The sequence below is a fragment of the Salarias fasciatus genome, chromosome 16 (genome assembly GCF_902148845.1).
Source record: "Salarias fasciatus chromosome 16, fSalaFa1.1, whole genome shotgun sequence".
In the NCBI taxonomy this organism is placed as follows: domain Eukaryota; kingdom Metazoa; phylum Chordata; class Actinopteri; order Blenniiformes; family Blenniidae; genus Salarias; species Salarias fasciatus.
Genome location: NC_043760.1, coordinates 3,528,133 through 3,544,413, shown reverse-complemented (window position 1 = coordinate 3,544,413; position 16,281 = coordinate 3,528,133). Strand labels below are relative to the sequence as shown.

General features: G+C 44.4%; 1 protein-coding gene across 1 annotated transcript in view; it reads right to left on the bottom strand.

Annotated features, from left to right (window-relative positions):
• Window positions 1-1,082: 1,082 nt before the first annotated feature.
• Window positions 1,083-16,281, bottom strand: part of htr2aa (5-hydroxytryptamine (serotonin) receptor 2A, genome duplicate a) — a 43,201-nt gene continuing 28,002 nt past the window's right edge. The window contains exon 3 of the mRNA XM_030112664.1: window positions 1,083-5,677. Within this exon, the coding sequence (XP_029968524.1) occupies window positions 4,794-5,677 (884 nt within the window). The 3' untranslated portion in view covers window positions 1,083-4,793. The remainder of the gene's footprint in view (window positions 5,678-16,281) is intronic.

Here is a 16,281-nt window from a genome sequence, read left to right as displayed (position 1 = left end):
ATGTGTGCTGGTTGTGATGCTAATGTGAGTCCACATCGACTCCCGAGGACTCTCGTCTCGATGGGGACAAAACTTTGACTTCCCATCAAGTAAATGATCACATTTATTCTTAGAGACAAGTTTTATGACGAGGCGAGTGAGAGTCATGGTCGAGTTCAGTCTGAAGGAAATCTGTGTAACGCAGTACAAGGCACCCGCAATCAGTGAAGACGCATGTGTGTGTTTGCGTTCTTGTTTATGGGCATTAATGGGGACAGGATGGAGATGGGACACTAATGAACGAGGACTGGTGTGACCGTCAGCACAGAAATGAAAATCCATGGAAATTAAATCACATTCTTGTATGAAGACATGTGTGGGAAATAAAGTCAATGCAATATCCGCTGAAGGCAGATAACCAGTGAATGTGTGTGTGTGTGTGTGTGTGTGTGTGTGTGTGTGTGTGTGTGTGTGTGAGATGACTCGTGCTATTTTAAACAGCAGAAGACAGATGGGGCAAAGATAAATTCTTTGCAGCAGTGTTTGCCGTGGGTGAATAATCAGATTAGTACAATGAATTTCCCTCAAATAACCTCTTTTCTGCTTCAATTCAGTGGTTTCATTTTCGTGTGTGTGTGTGTGTGTGTGTGTGTGTGTGTGTGTGTGTGTGTTTGTGTGTGTGATGCTTGAAAATGTTGGGAAGACTCGGCTGCAGAGGAAGTGGGTTTCCTCGTCAGGAGGAGCTGTAGATAATGTGAAAAGAGATTCGACACTTCAGTCTGAATGAACTCCACAAATTCAACTTTCACTGCGATTAATGTCAAAACCAAAGAACACAGATCACTGAAATATTTCAGACCCAGAGTCCAGGTCCAGGACTGTGGGTCTGGGTCCAGGTCCAGGTCCAGGACTGTGGGTCTGGGTCCAGGTCCAGGTCTAGGACTGTGGGTCCAGGTCCAGGACTGTGGGTCCAGGTCCAGGACTGTGGAGGATCCATGTATTGATGCGGGGACTCACTGCTCACTCGACTCACCAGCCGTCTCAAACAAATGAAACTGTCACACTTCATCTTCTTTTCTTTTTTCTTTACTTCCAAAAAAACAAAAAAAAAAGAAGGCAAAAAAATGTTTTCATACAACTGACATCCAAAAAAACATCACCATCAAACACCACATTTCAAAATGGATACTGCCCCCTCCCCTCCCCCACGGTGGGTCCAGAGCAGCCCCGGGTTTCCATGGTTTTCACGTCACTGCAACATTACGACACTGAGACCAGCTTCATTAAATCTCAGACGATCCAGATCCTGGAAGAAGCCTCTTAACCAGCCGGACGATTAACAATATCAAACCAAATGAGACCTTCGAACACACGACTCTCTACAGGCACACAGAACACAGAGAAGAAACCCCTGACATCAAGATTCAGCTTTTCCACCGCTTTAGTTTAAGTCTGGGTCAGACTTCTGGAAGGTGCAACATGACAAAATGGTGAAACACGACAGGAGGTGGTGCAGTGTCTCACTGGGAAATGAACTGCCGAGGAATTCAGACATGATGAGGCATAAAAACAAATGTTGAAAACAGGATTCAAACCATCGCATCAAAAAGAATAATCGGGCTGGAGCTTGGCTCAACTGTTTCCATTTTGTTACTGGGTGAAAAAAAACAATGTCAGAACACATTTAGCCCCTTTGACACGTTTCAACTGAATTTTGCATTTTCATTTAAATGGGAATTCTGAAAACATTGTCCGTTTCCCAGAAATGGCAGGAAAACAGGGTCAGATTGGCCAATTTCATTCCCACAAACTCCACCATGGGAGCAAAAAGTCACATTTTCAATGGTTTAAAGCATTATTGTCACGTAAATGGACCCAAAATGCCATGAGAGTCGTCCATGGTGACTTGATAAAGCGCTCGTTTTAATCAGAGACATAACTTTTCTCAGTGCGCCTGTAACAGTACACCTTTTAGTTTCTCACAAACTGATGATGATGATGCAGCAGGCCGCCCAGTGCTGACCCGGAGTCTTTAACAGAAAAGCATGGATAAGCAGGGGAGGTGAAATCACCTGATCAATGATCGTAAAACCCTGTGATGTGAAGTTTTCACCTGGTTTGCTTTGGGCCAAATAGCTTGGGGGAATATCACTGCCGAAATCAAAAATGAAATCCACTGGTGTTGATCATCCACGGTGATGGCTGAGTTTTACACATGATTAATTCTGACGATTGTACTGAGGAGTCTAAACCACACCGTTAGCTACCGACCCCTGCTGCTCCGAACTCACCTGCCGACGAGAAGCTTTGTCTCTCAGGACCCACTTTCTAGACACTTCTAGACCAGGGAAGAGGACAGAAACATTTGCTCTGTTTTGAATTGTGCTGTTTTGTTGTTGCTGTTGTTGTCATTTGTGAAAGTGGGCGTGTCCACAAGCGCTTGGCTTCCCTGTAAAGAAAACCAGGACCTGCAAGAAAGGTGACCAACCCCTTCGCCTGATTGACCCTGTTTAGGAGCGACTTTGCAGTTTGAATCCTGTTTATGAGCCGTAGTTGTTTGTTATATCGTCACCTGTTGACAGTAACAAAAAGTAAAACCCACCTGCTTCATGTACAATATAAAACTTCAGATTCAATGTAACACCACACAATATTATCACACAACTCCTAAACCTTGAGGATACCCTGAGCAATGTTTGGCTTTCTCGTGACACTTCCTCAAAATACAACACTGATGATTTATTGTACAAAAATGTCTCATTGTGTAAAAACAGTACTGGCTTTACAAACTGGACCCTGTGGATGGATATGGAGCTAGCTTAAAGCTAACTTTCCTTTTGATATTGCATTGGCCAAAACCAAGCCGATGTTATTCTTCTACACTCACTTCATCTAACAGAGGTCCCGTTCACACGACAACGTTTCAAGTGAAAAGCATCGTTATTGCGCTTTTGTTTCCGAAAAGTTCCACGTTTCCACCGCAGTGTTTTGAAAATGATGTGGGAAAAAAGCGTCTTTGCCTTCTACAGAAACATTTTATAGAAAATGTTTTTTTTCACCCATTTTCATGCTGAACGAGTTGTTTTCAGTGGCTCCGAGCGCCGTTGTCATGTAAACAGACTCAAAATGCAACCGAAGTTTTGCATTTTCACTTGAAATTGTTGCCGTGTGAGCGTGCTCCTCTGAGCGAACTGAAGGGATCAGTACAGGATCCACACTCACAATTCAAAGTGAAAAGAGGATTTCTCCTCGAGTGCTACAAGCGTGGTCTGTCCCGCATTAGAATCTCTGTTACGCACCAGCTTCGCATATTTTCAAGTGAAATTTAAATCTGGGGCCTCCTGCTGTCTGACAAATCGGCACGTTGTGCAGAGACTCCAGAGGCGGCTTCGTCTTTTTGTCTAAACCGCTCAAAATGTGAAGAGAAAGTTTTGCTTGAACACAAAAAAAACTTCCACGACGAGTGCATCTTCACTTTCTGCTTCCAACTCATGTAATCTCATTTTACACTGCATCATATCAGCCACAATCTCATTCTCTCTTCTAAGTATATAGATATAGTCTCAATGATCAAATACATATATTCACATATCTTTGCACAAAAATACAAATATATATTTATTTGAAGTGTCTCTCCCAGCCTGATTCGGACCAGCTCTGAGACAGAAATCCTCACTTTCCCTTTAGCTGTTGAAAACACAGCAGCGTGAGGTTTTCCTTCTGTTTGGGGCAGGTTTATCGGACCTCTGCCAGTGTCGGGCTCATCCTGGATCTTCTGACGCCATCATCTGATAAGGTGGCAGGAAATCCACTTTAATCCGCGCTCATCCACCCAGAGGTGTGTTGGGAGGTAGAAGCCACCCGACTGCGCCAAGGAGTCGCACAAACACGGGTGGAGGTGAGGTCAAAGCAGCTGAAAAGGAAATTATATGAACAGCCTATTCGTCATTTAGCCTTTTCGTCCAGCCACAGAGGTGAGTCATGTCACTTCAGTTTCACTCCTCCGATCGTAAGGTACAGATGCCCTCCAGATCTGTAAAAACCGATAAGTGAAAAATACAATTTTGTTTTCTGGCAGTGTGCAGAAGGCTTTAAAAAAAAATCAATGAGACCAAAAGCTGCTGCTCTGATCCATGAAAGAAGTTTCTGAGGACATTTAGTGGGTTAAAAACTGGTACGTCAGGCGTCTGTCAAACTTTATCCACTGCACAGATCAGCCTTAACATTATGACCACAGACAGCTGCCAAGGTAAAGAGATCATCAACCTTTCTTCATCTCTCTGAGTAATAAATCTCCCACCTGTAGGAATTAATCTGGATTTGATGGATGAGGATTTCAGCGAATTAGGAAAGGGTGTAATTGACCTATTAGACGTTTGATTCATGTTACTACTCCTCTTGTGACGTGTTACTGCCATCATCAGTATCTGTCAAATAGAAGGAAGAGAAGTTCACAGATGGCTGAATCCTAGCTGATGCCCAGTTGTCGGCTCTATCCGGCAGCTTCCAGGACTGGACGGATCTGCTCCTGTCTGAGTGTCAGGTACCATGACTCGACAGGCCGGGGTTCGTTTGGTCACTATCAGGCAGGTGGTCTTAATGTTATGGCTGCTCAGTGTGTACTGGTACATCGTGTTTTTTCAACAGGTTGGAGGACTCGTATCTGGATAATCCTGACAGGGAGGCACTTTTGTTTTTGGCACTTTAATTTGAAGTCTCCAGCTTGTTGCTGCCCTCAGGTGACCCCTGACCCCAGGTGAGACGTGAAGCCTCATCAGATCCGCTGTGCTGAAGTCCAGCCATGTTTTGTTGACTTACACACAGCTCTCATCTTTGTCTCTGTTCCTTTTTTCTTGGCTACACGTCTCTGTTTTGACCTCTGGGAGACACAGTTTCCTCCCTTCACCACTGGGGTGCGCTGCTCCATTTCGTAGCTGACCCACGTGGCCCAGGGGCAGCTGGGTGGAGCTGTACGCCAGCGGCGGGATGGTGTTCACCAGTATGAGCTGGAGCGGCTTCTTTTCGGGCTGGTACTGGCAGCGAACGTAGCGCAGGAACGCCGCGCGGTACGTTTTGTTAAACAGCGTGTAGACCAGCGGGTTGACGGCGGAGGATAAGTATCCCACCCAGACGAAGACGTTGAGCAGGCCTCCCATGACTCCGGCGTCGCACACCGCCGGGTCGCACGCCACCACCAGCACATTGGTGATGAAGAACGGGCACCACATGACCACGAAGAGGAAGAACACCACCCCGAGGACCTTGGACGCCTTCTGCTCGTTGCTGATCGACTGCATGGTGCGACGCCCGAAGAGCGAGCTGGAGATGCTTCCCCGGGAGCCGCTCAGGCCGCCGGCGCCGGCGCCGCCTCCCGCGCCGCCTCCCGCGCCTCCCGCCTCGCGGCTGATCGAGCGCCTGAAGAGTTTCTCAGAGGACAGAGATGCTTGCGGCAGGAAGCTCAGGCTGAACGTGGTGCTCCATTTGGGCCGAGGGACCAGCTGGTCCAGGCAGAGGGTGGCTTCGTTCTGCAGGGCGCTGATGGTCAGGAAGTAGGTGACGACCATGATGGTGAGGGGAACGAAGAAAGCCACGAAGGAGCCCACCAGCACAAAGTTGTTGTCTGTCAGCAGGCAGCTGCCGTCTTTGAACACCTTGGAGTGGTCTCTGAGTCCCAGAACAGGGATGGGCATGGAGATCCCTGCAGAGAGGAAAGGAAGCAGAGAGACGGGGAGAAATTCACACAGCCTCAGTGATTCATGTAAATATTACTGTTTGTTTGTGTCTGTTTGAAGGGAGATCAGGACCGGCTGCCGAGAGGGAAGCTGTTTGATTCAGCGTGGTGCTGGAGGAAAGATGGGAATTCTGAAAATGAGCAGCCGCATTGATGCCAAAGCAAGAACAATACGAAGGAAGGGAGAACATGGATTGATTAGCAGCCTGTGATGGTGTAAACACACCGGCCTCCAGCAGAACACAGATTACAGAGAGGATAACAATGACTTTACAGCTACCGGCATCAATTACTGAGGAATTCCTCCTAGTGATCCACTTCGAGTTAAAACATGCTGACATTTAATTAATACATTCTTGTTAATTTCCAAGCAGTGTCTCTCAGCAGAGAAATGTCTCCGGTAATGGTCAGCATTTCTCTTCATTATGCAAAGAACAAAAAATAATGTCAAAAAGAAAATATCTCTGAAGAATATATTTGCTGGTTACACCATTAAATGAACTATACACATACTGTTATGTATTCAAATCCATTGATGCTACACAAACCCTATGAATAAATCAAATCCACAACTCTATTGAGCCAATCACAAAGTTTTTTTTAATTTTGATTCTACTATTTTAATGGTATTTGCTTGGAAAAAGTTTCTGAAGTGGCTGACACAGTCTCAACTTTGAAGGTTGAACTGAAGACTTTTCCATTTATTAAAGTTCACAGTTTGAACTGCTCCAGGGCACTGTGGACCATTTTCTAGTGAAACTGCCGTAGGTTTAGATCTTTACTGAACTGGGCTTGTTTCTTTTCTCACTCACCATATTTTACTATTGCATGCAACCAACTGCTTTTCCTGCTGAATCTGTGGCAATTTAACAGGAAATTCATGTTCCGAGCCTCCGTCATGTCTGTATCAAGTGGATTTATGTGTGTCTGCTTCTTCCTCTGTTTCTGTCTGATACCATTGCCTTCCCTACCCATTAACCCCGACTGGAACAGCAGAAAGTCTACTCTGAATTTGTTTCTGCAGATTTGTTTCTGTTAAGGGGAGATTTTCCTTTTTACCATCTCCTCTATTTGCCCTTTGTTTGTTTTTTTCTCTGTAAAAGTGTCATGGGATGACTGTGTGGAATTTGGTGTTCTAGAAATGAAAATGAATTCAGGTCAAACTTTCTGTACAAAATAACAACGCAAAACATCCCAGTCTGAATAGGTTACCAATGACAGCTTGGGCAGATAAAAATAGATACTGTAAATGAAATCTGAAGAAACTATTTTCCTCAAGGAAACTATCCTAAAATCATTGGATTGCATGTTCTCACTTTGTCTGCGCAGGCGTTCCCTTCAGCCACGCTGAAAGATCTTACACCACACTGATTGCTGAAGGCAGAGATTTGACTTTTTTCAATCTAAAATATATGCAGCCTTTGAAAAACAGTAGTTGACAGAACTTCTGATGCTCCCACCGTTCCACGACTGTCTTTCCAGTCCTGGTCAGGTTAAACCAGATGGAGCCAGGCCACTGAGAACTGGACAAATGAAACCTTTTCCAGGTCAACCATATCCAAACAGAACAGAAGATCACAAAATCCTCTACAGTTGTGTAATTGTGTGGAAGCTCTTTCATTATGGCCAATAGGCAGAGACATTACATTTAAATCACCACTGTCAGACTAAAAGGCGGAAAACCAGAAGCTTCAGACTCGGGCAAATGCTTCCTGGAGGCAGCATGAATGGATGAAGGGACTTTTACCTCCATCCAGCAGTGGATGAGGTTCATTATCCAGGCAGAATGAACATGGAACCGGACTTAAACCCATTATTTTTTCTAAATGCTTGAGCTTCGCATTTTCCCAGATAAAAACAAATAATATTTCTTCCTGGAGCTATTCTCCTTTTGTTTTAATAAAAGTTTATTATGAATCTGAAATCTACTCAATATCGCTGGTCTACATAATTCATGCTGCTGGCTTCCAGCGAGAAACTCAGACATGGTCTGTCAAATATTTTTGCAATGCAATTTGACACTATCCCTTCACCATTAAATGTGTCACATTTTCCATTAAGTCTGAGGCTAAAGCTCTATTTTCTCCATTTGTCTGTCTGTCACGCTGTGGGAGGGAAGAGCCTCCACCTCTCCTCTGTGGCCTGAGTCTGAGCCCCGGCGCCGGCGCCATCTCTCTGAAGCCGAGCCTCCGGTCACTGCAGCAGCCCGGCCTCTATCTCTGTCCTCTGTCCTCCAATTTATTACCTACACCTCCATATCTCGCTTTCTTTTTTCTTCCCCAGAAAGAAGCGGGATACCTTGGGTTGTTTGTCATAGCAATGATGGAATACAGACACACATTCCAGTGTCTTCTGCCTCTGCAGTCTCAAATTCAGAAACAAAATTAACAGCCAGACTGCTGGAGAGTTCCCGGATGAGGCTGAGGGGTCTGACTGTGACACCCTCAGGATCACGGCAGCATGAGATAAACCAAGCAATCTTCCTCACCCTGTATTCTCATTACCAGAATGTAATAAATAGAACGGTAGAAGGAGAAAACAGCCGTGATCGACAGCCGTGGTCAGGACAAACTGAAATGGCTGCTCCACCTTGGGAGCATGAGGGGTCAGGAGACGGATAATTCTCATTAAGTGTGGATGGTTTGACAGAAAACCAGCTGGACGGATTCGGCCTGTGGCTGTGCGGGCCTCATGCGCAGATATTCACTTTCCAAAACGGTCTTTCTGACCTGTTTTATCTAACAACTGAAACAACTCAAATCACCAAAAATGAACAAGTTACCTGAAGGTTACTCAAAATGTAAATACTTTATTAAAGATTTTTAAACCAATGGACGAGGCTGCCACATGTGAGCACTCAGTCCATCACTGGGAGAGTCTGGGTTCAGAGTCTTGCTAAAGGAGACTTCAACATGTGGACCAGAGGAGATGGGGAATAAAACCTGCAAGACCACCACTGAGCCATGGGCACCCATATCTATCTATCCATCATCCATCCATCCAACTGTTCATCCATCCATCCACAAATCCATCTGTTCAACCATCCATCTGTCCATCCATCTGTCCATCCATCCTGTGCAGGGTGGCGGGGTACTGCCAATACCAGCTACTTATGACCTTAGTTACTGCATTTTTTTTCTCTTTGTTAGTTTCCATTCCTATTTTTGCTCTTTAATGTGATGTGCCTTACCACAGAGGTTCTCAACCTGAGGTCCAGGACCCTCATTTAAGGGACCCGGCTCCAAATTCCTTGGAAAGGTTCAAGAGTTTATCAAATGTAGTCAAATTAGATTTGCACATCTCAAAAAATGACCTCAATAAACAAACTTTGCAGAATATAAAACAAAGTCCACCACTACTTCACTTCAGAGCAAGTTTTGTCAATTTGAGGATTGAAGAGACCTTTTAAGAAGCAGTCTGTGGAACTGACAGAGAAGAAGGTTGGTTTCCACTCAATATGCACTGATGCCACTTTTTTAAAGCATGAGTTGAAGTGCGAGTATGATCCTTCAGCTGCTTGCCAATGCCAAGTACCAATACGTGTACTTATTAAATGCATAAAGCTTCATTCATACTCAATGCAGAGTGTGTGAAGGCTATGTGTTGCCATGAACCGCTTCTGCACAGTATCAATGCTACATCAACTCGAACAGCCTCAGTCATACTTTAATCATTAGCATGTAGCATCGCTGGAGAGCGAGTGGAACTCTTTCGCATGTAGCATTAGCATGTAGCCTGGCTTGGACCTACAGCTGAGCAGTTGAACTGCGGAGCCTCAGTGTTCTAACTCTGCTGCTGGTTGCTGGCGTTGTATCGATATCGGTGCATCCTGAGTAACCGCTGCTTGAGTGACCTTACCATTTTACGATCTGTGATAAGTGAAACTTTTAATTTGATTCAACTTCAACCTTATGTAACATCTAATGTTCTGACTGTGTCTCAGAGTATTTCGCAGCCTTCTAAAATTAGCAGATGAATTTTGTCAAATTGTCCCCGGTCGAGACACTGAAAGCCAATTTGCTTCCAGTGGTGGTAACATTGCAGGAGGAATGATAAATGGACTTACATAACATATTTTCACTGCTTCAGTAATCTCAAAGTGTTTGTCAGAAACCTGTGAGTCATATCCATCCGTACAAGCTCACACCGGCAACAGGAATGTTGAATTAGGGTCTACGTGAGGGGAGGTCCAACCGCCGGCGAAGAACTGGACCAACTGAGCCACCTTGAGCCCCTCTGAGTGGGAGTGCTGAGATGGGGTGAATATAGCCGAGGATTCAAAGTGTGCTGAAATCACAGAAATAAACTGAAATCTATTCAAAGAGTGAGCAAACCAAAGCTGCACTTAGTCTCAAGAGAAACGACGACTCTGACAGTGTACAGTTCAGGCTTCAGGTGCTGGCTTCAGACAGCCTTTCTAAAATCAATTTTTGTTTACTCCTATGATTATTTTGTCTTTGTGTGTGTGTGTCTGTATGAATCAGCAATAAATTGAACGAAGATGACAGGCGATCAATCAGGCAGGCTCAGATCATTAGTTGAACTGCTGTGGGTTCAGACTGCTGTGGGTCTGAACTGCTCTCTTGACTGAGCTTCTCTCATCTCACGTCCTCTACATACATGCGTAGTTATTTTCAGGGCTGGAGGATCTGTGCCTCTTGCAGGCTGAATTCTGTTTCTTTTTTAGTTTTGCTCCAGGGCATTTGAGGATGCTGGAGTTTGAGGGTGGGTTGGGAAGCTTGATGGACTGTTGGCATGAAATCCTGCAGACTGAATGTTCACATCCAAAATAAAGATGAGGAAAAAAATATGGTCGGAGTGATTGGACAGCGGCATGATTGTTGGTGGCAGATGGGCTGGATTTAGCTTTATTGAGATGCGGCTTTCTTGGATTTTGAAGACAACTGTCTCGACTCAGAACAGGAAAGGAAATGAGTGTGACACCTGTGAGGGGAGACTGTGGTTGATTGGAGAGGTCGGAGGGGAAAATGACCAGATGGGGTCTGAGCTGAGAAACAGGAAATGGTGACGTATGACAGGATAAGATGATGTTCCTCTTCCTCCGGTCCATCATGCTTTGAGTGTCACAGCTTGTATGCTGTCAGCCTGTCCTTAATGAAGAGGGTTGAGGAGGAGTTTTTCACTGCACTGTTTTCTTATTCCAGACTGGAAACCTCCTGCAGTTTGTGTTAGTTCGTCAGAAGCTTTTAATCCCTCGTCCTGTAGCTTCTTGGTTAAACAATTCGACAGTGTGAACTTTTCATTCAGAACTGGATTAACTTATAGAGCACTTTTCCACCCATTCAAGCACTTCACTCATTCATAAACACATTCTAACGCACACTCACATTACATTGGAGGCAGCGGCCATGCAAGATACTCAAGAGGAATCGAACCACTACCTTTCCAGCTGAAAGACGACCACTCTGCTAACTGAGTTAGTTTAAAATCTTCTAATGTGTTTCAGAGCAGCAGTGACTTCTGAATCCACCACTTGTAATTTGAAATCTACAGTTTTTGCTTCGCTCTGGAAAAGACAAAAAGCTCCAACAGCTGGAAATAACCTGATGTGCCATTTACATGGACTTGGATCCAATCAAGACCTTCAGGTCTGCCATCATTTCATTGGATATTGGCAGTTCACACAAAATCCTTCGCTGCATTTTGGAGGTTCACTCACATGACAACCGTGATCATGAACACTGAAAACACAACTTTTTCAAACCAGCTCCCGAGGTGGAACTTTTTGAAGACACTCTGATTCCATCTCCATTTACATCGGGAAGAAAAAACTTTTTGTCTCCGTGGAAAGGGGAAAATGCAGCTTTTCAAATTGCCACAACTCCGTCTCCATGGTAACGTGGTGTAAACAAATCCTGATCAGACAGAAGTGTTTTATCGATGTGATGTTGATCAGATCCTGTTGAGCAGTATTGAAGCCAGGCAACAGTTGCACACTGTCGATTAGCTTCCAGCTGCACAGTTTTCACTCACAGTTCATGTCATTGTCTTCAAGCTGTTTCTGTTTTCAGCTGCTGCAGATTTCATGTGCGGCGGTGAAGTGATTCAGACGAAGGAAATCCAACCTTCTGCTGCCAAAGCTGCAGCAACTGTGGATGAAGTGATTAAAAGTGAAAGCTTCGAGTCATCTGGGAGGCAGTTCAAGCTAAAGCTACAGTACAAGCTTACGACCTGTCATGGGTGAGTCACACACGGCTTCTGGGATTACCGCCGCTGCAGGGACCTTTTCACAAACCGCATTCATCTGATTGTTCAATGGAGACGTCTTCACTTCTTTCAGTCTTTTTCAACTTCACTTTGTCTCAGGTTGATTTTGAAATAGCGTCTTTGACAGCTGGAATGTGTTTCTGCAGGTCACTAGTTAAACAAGACATTACTCCTTTCTTCCTGACTAATCAAGATACCCTTTAGCAAGAATGGCCCGTGAGTCACATCATTTCCGGGTATTTAACTGAATAAAAGGTCATGGATTATTCACAGAATGACAGTTACATATATGTTCTTACAGAAAAATTAACACGGTACAGCAAGGGAATATGCCCGTTGCTATGCTAAAGAATTTTGGTCACAATGTGACACAACTGTCAACTCTGAAACTACTAAGTCCAGGAGAATCTGGACTGGGACTAGACTGGGAGAAAAACCTTGTTCTTACAGTCCTGTCCATCAACTGAGCATGAGCAGAACAGCTGTTTATTACGGACATGGTGTTCATGCCCTCAACAAGGAAACGGAGCCCGAGCGTTTTCAAAAAGTTGCGTTGTCATTTAAAGGGACCTGAAAGTGACGGCGACACTGACCCTGCTGGTTCAAGCCTGCTTCCAAAACTCAGCCGGGTCGACTTTAAAATGGCAGGTGTGAATCAGTCCTGAAGGTCTTCATAAGCTCAGAAATAAATACAAAGACAGACGGAGCCTTCAGTCTGTCTTCTGCGTTCATTCCAGGAACTTTGCAGCAGTTGGCGTTATACCACTGATGACCTGTGGGGCCTTTGTTGGTCAGTGTTGTAGAACCAATAAAAGAAACACAAAGACAATGTAGGATGTCTCTAAGGAAAGATCAGCTACAACATGGTTCTTTTGTAGCGCACCACAGTAAACTGGACTGCCCTCTACTGGAGGTATTGCTGAACAACCACACCAATGGAATAGCCTTGAGACCAGGGGCTTGTTTAGGGCGGCTCAAGGGGGAACGTATCGTTTTTGTGTTTCAGAAAGCTTTCCCATTTATAGCGGGACATTTTGAAAATGATGTCTGTTTATGTGGAAACGGCAGAAACTCTGGAAAGTCGTCCTTCTGTAAGGTCACGACTTGTGCTGCTTCCTGCTTCGTGCTCAGTCGCAGTGCTTCAGAGAATTTTTGTTTTCTCACATTTCCATAGAGACTATGCTATTTTGAAAAGTTGCGTTTTCAGTTGCTCCGAGCATCGTCATGTAAACAGGACCTCGGAGAGGTTTCAAGGTAAAGGTCCTGACAAAACCAGAGATTTCAAAGCCCTGACTCAAAACTTTACCCTCAGCTGACATCCAGATGCCTGTCGAAGCCTCTCTGATGAATTTCACTCATCGTTTTATCTTCACGAGGGAAAGATTGGTTTCTGGGTCATAAAAAGGAGGAGATGAAGAAGAGGAGCAGAGGAGGCGGCATTTAACACCCACATAAACATAAAAACTGCGACGACAAAAGCATAAAAATAAATATCTGAAGACATAAAACGCCCACAACGGGCCTCTCTCCACTAAACGCCAGCCCGAAGCTGTGTGTATCTGCCAGACAGCGTGAGTAATCCCAGGGTTTGTTCTCCTCTGCTCGGATTACAGTCTTAATTCCTGCTGTTCACTCTCACTGCAGAAAGACTCTCGGATCTGGAGACAGATTTATCATTCTGGCACCATCTGAGTTTATTTACTTATTATTAATTCATTTCCTTTACAGTGAAATCCATTTGAGCGCAGCCCTGTGACGCGTTTTCGGTCCCATGTGGAGGATTGTCCTGCCTGGTGAGACAGTCGATATCAGATTATCCCTCAAAGCCCCAGATTAGGTTTCCAGTTTTCAGTTGGGTGTTTAAAAGGATTACGTCTGACATTGTTTCAGCGTGGCAGACAGTGTGTCTGAGGATGAAAGAAGACCACAGCAAAGACACCGGAGAGAGATGGAAAAAACATACATCATATAATCCCACTCGACTGGCTCAGGACTCACCGCACTTTCTGGCTGGTCGTGAAATGTCAAATTGAAAAACAAAAATGTTCAGTTTATACCATCTGTGGCCACTAGATGTCACTGTGTGACAGAAGAAAGTTGCTAAAGCACCACAGAAAAAGACTCCACAACTGCTGGATGTGACTGACGGCAACCAAAACGTCTCCAACAAGAAAGAGTGTCCACGTCAGGATTTAAAGGGAAATCAGAAACCAGAGTTCAGAGTCCAAAAAGAAACTGTTATCGTGATGACGAAAACAAAGAATCCTGGACTAAAAGCTGACCAACAAATGGACAGAAGGTTCCGGATCAGCAGCTGCTGGAGCTGGATTATCAACGCTGACATCTGAACATGGACAAAATAAATGTTCTTTAATTCCAGAATGATTTTTCAATCTGCATCTCAAGAGAAACGATCCTCCAGATCAGAGTCGGATGAGGATTAAAATCAAATTTACAATATTTTACTGAGATTAAAACGGCAAAATCTTTCATTGATGTATAAATAAATACATTCATATAAAACCTAATGATTATATTTCTGTAACTCTTCACCTGATCCACTTGTAAATGGTGAAGCTGATGTTTTCTTTCGCTCAGCAGGATTAATGTTTTTTTCTTTTAGTCAGTTTTTCCTGAAGTGTCCTCCAGACACATTAATCCCCAACGTCTGCAAAGTGAAGCCGTGACTCAAAGCATCTTACGGTGTCCCTGCACCGCTCGTCTCAACCGTCTCCTGACAAACTGGAGCCGAAAAGCGAAGCGGCGGGTAATAAACTCTGATCTCGGAGGACGGTGGGCGTGTTCGTACTGAGGCATCCACGCCTGACGGGAAGAAGAGGTCACTTTGGAACCAAAACATGGCGCTTGCATCCCAAAATCCCTGTCCGTGTGTGTCGTAGTAGACTCTGGTGAAACACTGATGCCCTTCAGCGATGGCGTCCATCACAAGAGGTCTGCGACTGAACGTGGAAGATCGTCTGAGGTTAAAATGTTGAACTTTCACTGCGTTGTGAAAACCAGATGACAGCGGTGGTCGGAGTCAGGCCCCATCCACAAGAAAAGGAATCCAGGGCAAAACTCAGAAATATTTGATCAATTCACCCTGTCATCCACACAAATTCAGCATTCCGTGGATCTGAAACTGAACATTTTAGAAACCAGGTCCCAGGGTGAACAGATCTGAAAACTGTTGAATCCATGGCTCCGTAAGTAGTACTCCTCTTTTGGAGCGTTTCCTGATACGCTTGCGTCGTCGCGCTATGTCGTAACAAATGCGCAGAACACTGTAAACAACAACAACAATGGTGCTGTGCAGTGTAGCAGACGTCCTGCTGAAGACTGCGAGCCTTTTGCCGCTTTTACAGCAAAATATTGCACTCTGTCAGCACCACTGGATGCAACAGATCAACATGGAGAACGCCATGCTTCATGTAATTTTTTTTAATTATAAATATAGACGTACATGGCAAACATTATGCCAGGGGTACACAATAAGCCATCAGTTTCTTTCAAACACTTTAAATTTCTCACAGAGAATCTCTCTCAGAGTCTTAACATTTTTATATAAGAGAGTACAACGTGGGTAAATGACGGCTTCTGCCTGCTATATTTGCATTTATGAATAAAGAATTTAGATTTTAGGATTAGTACATTGATGATAAAAAATCCGTCCTTCTTTTCCTGTTTTCTAAAGAAACAAAAAAAACACATTTTCCCACCTCAAAGTAAAGTCCTTGTATACATTATTAATTACAAAGTGACAGAAATCCATCCAAAAGATCTTGGAGTTGTCACATGTCCAAAAGAGGTGTTGAGTTGTTTCAGGGTGATTTCCGCAGAAAGAACAGTTCACATCAACGTCTCTTTATATTTTGTCATGAAGTGGTCAGCAGGATGCTTCATTTAATGTTGGATCAACCACGAAAAAGATCACGAAGCGCTACTAGGCGGAGGCGCTATGATATTGCCATATATTTCCAGCGGTTGTCAATGAAGCGCCACCTAATGGCCTGCCATGTTATTGCAACGTTTCAGCCGATTTGAAAACAGTCACGTTGACGGTCATAAATATTGAATCAACTCCGTCTTTACGGGCAAAAGATTTTGGAACTATGAGCGTTTTGGCTTTGTGTGGACGGGGCCTCAGTGATGACAAGTTTCTGAAAACGCTCGGGCTCCGTTTCCATGGAAACGGGAGACATGGTGCTAATTGCACATGCATGTTGTCGTGGAAACGCAAAACATTTCCCAAACAAAAACAAGCAAAGTATTTTCACTCGAAACGTTATGTGAACGGGGCCTAAAGCTTTCTCTTAATCCACTCGTGGAATTTGAGGTTGTCA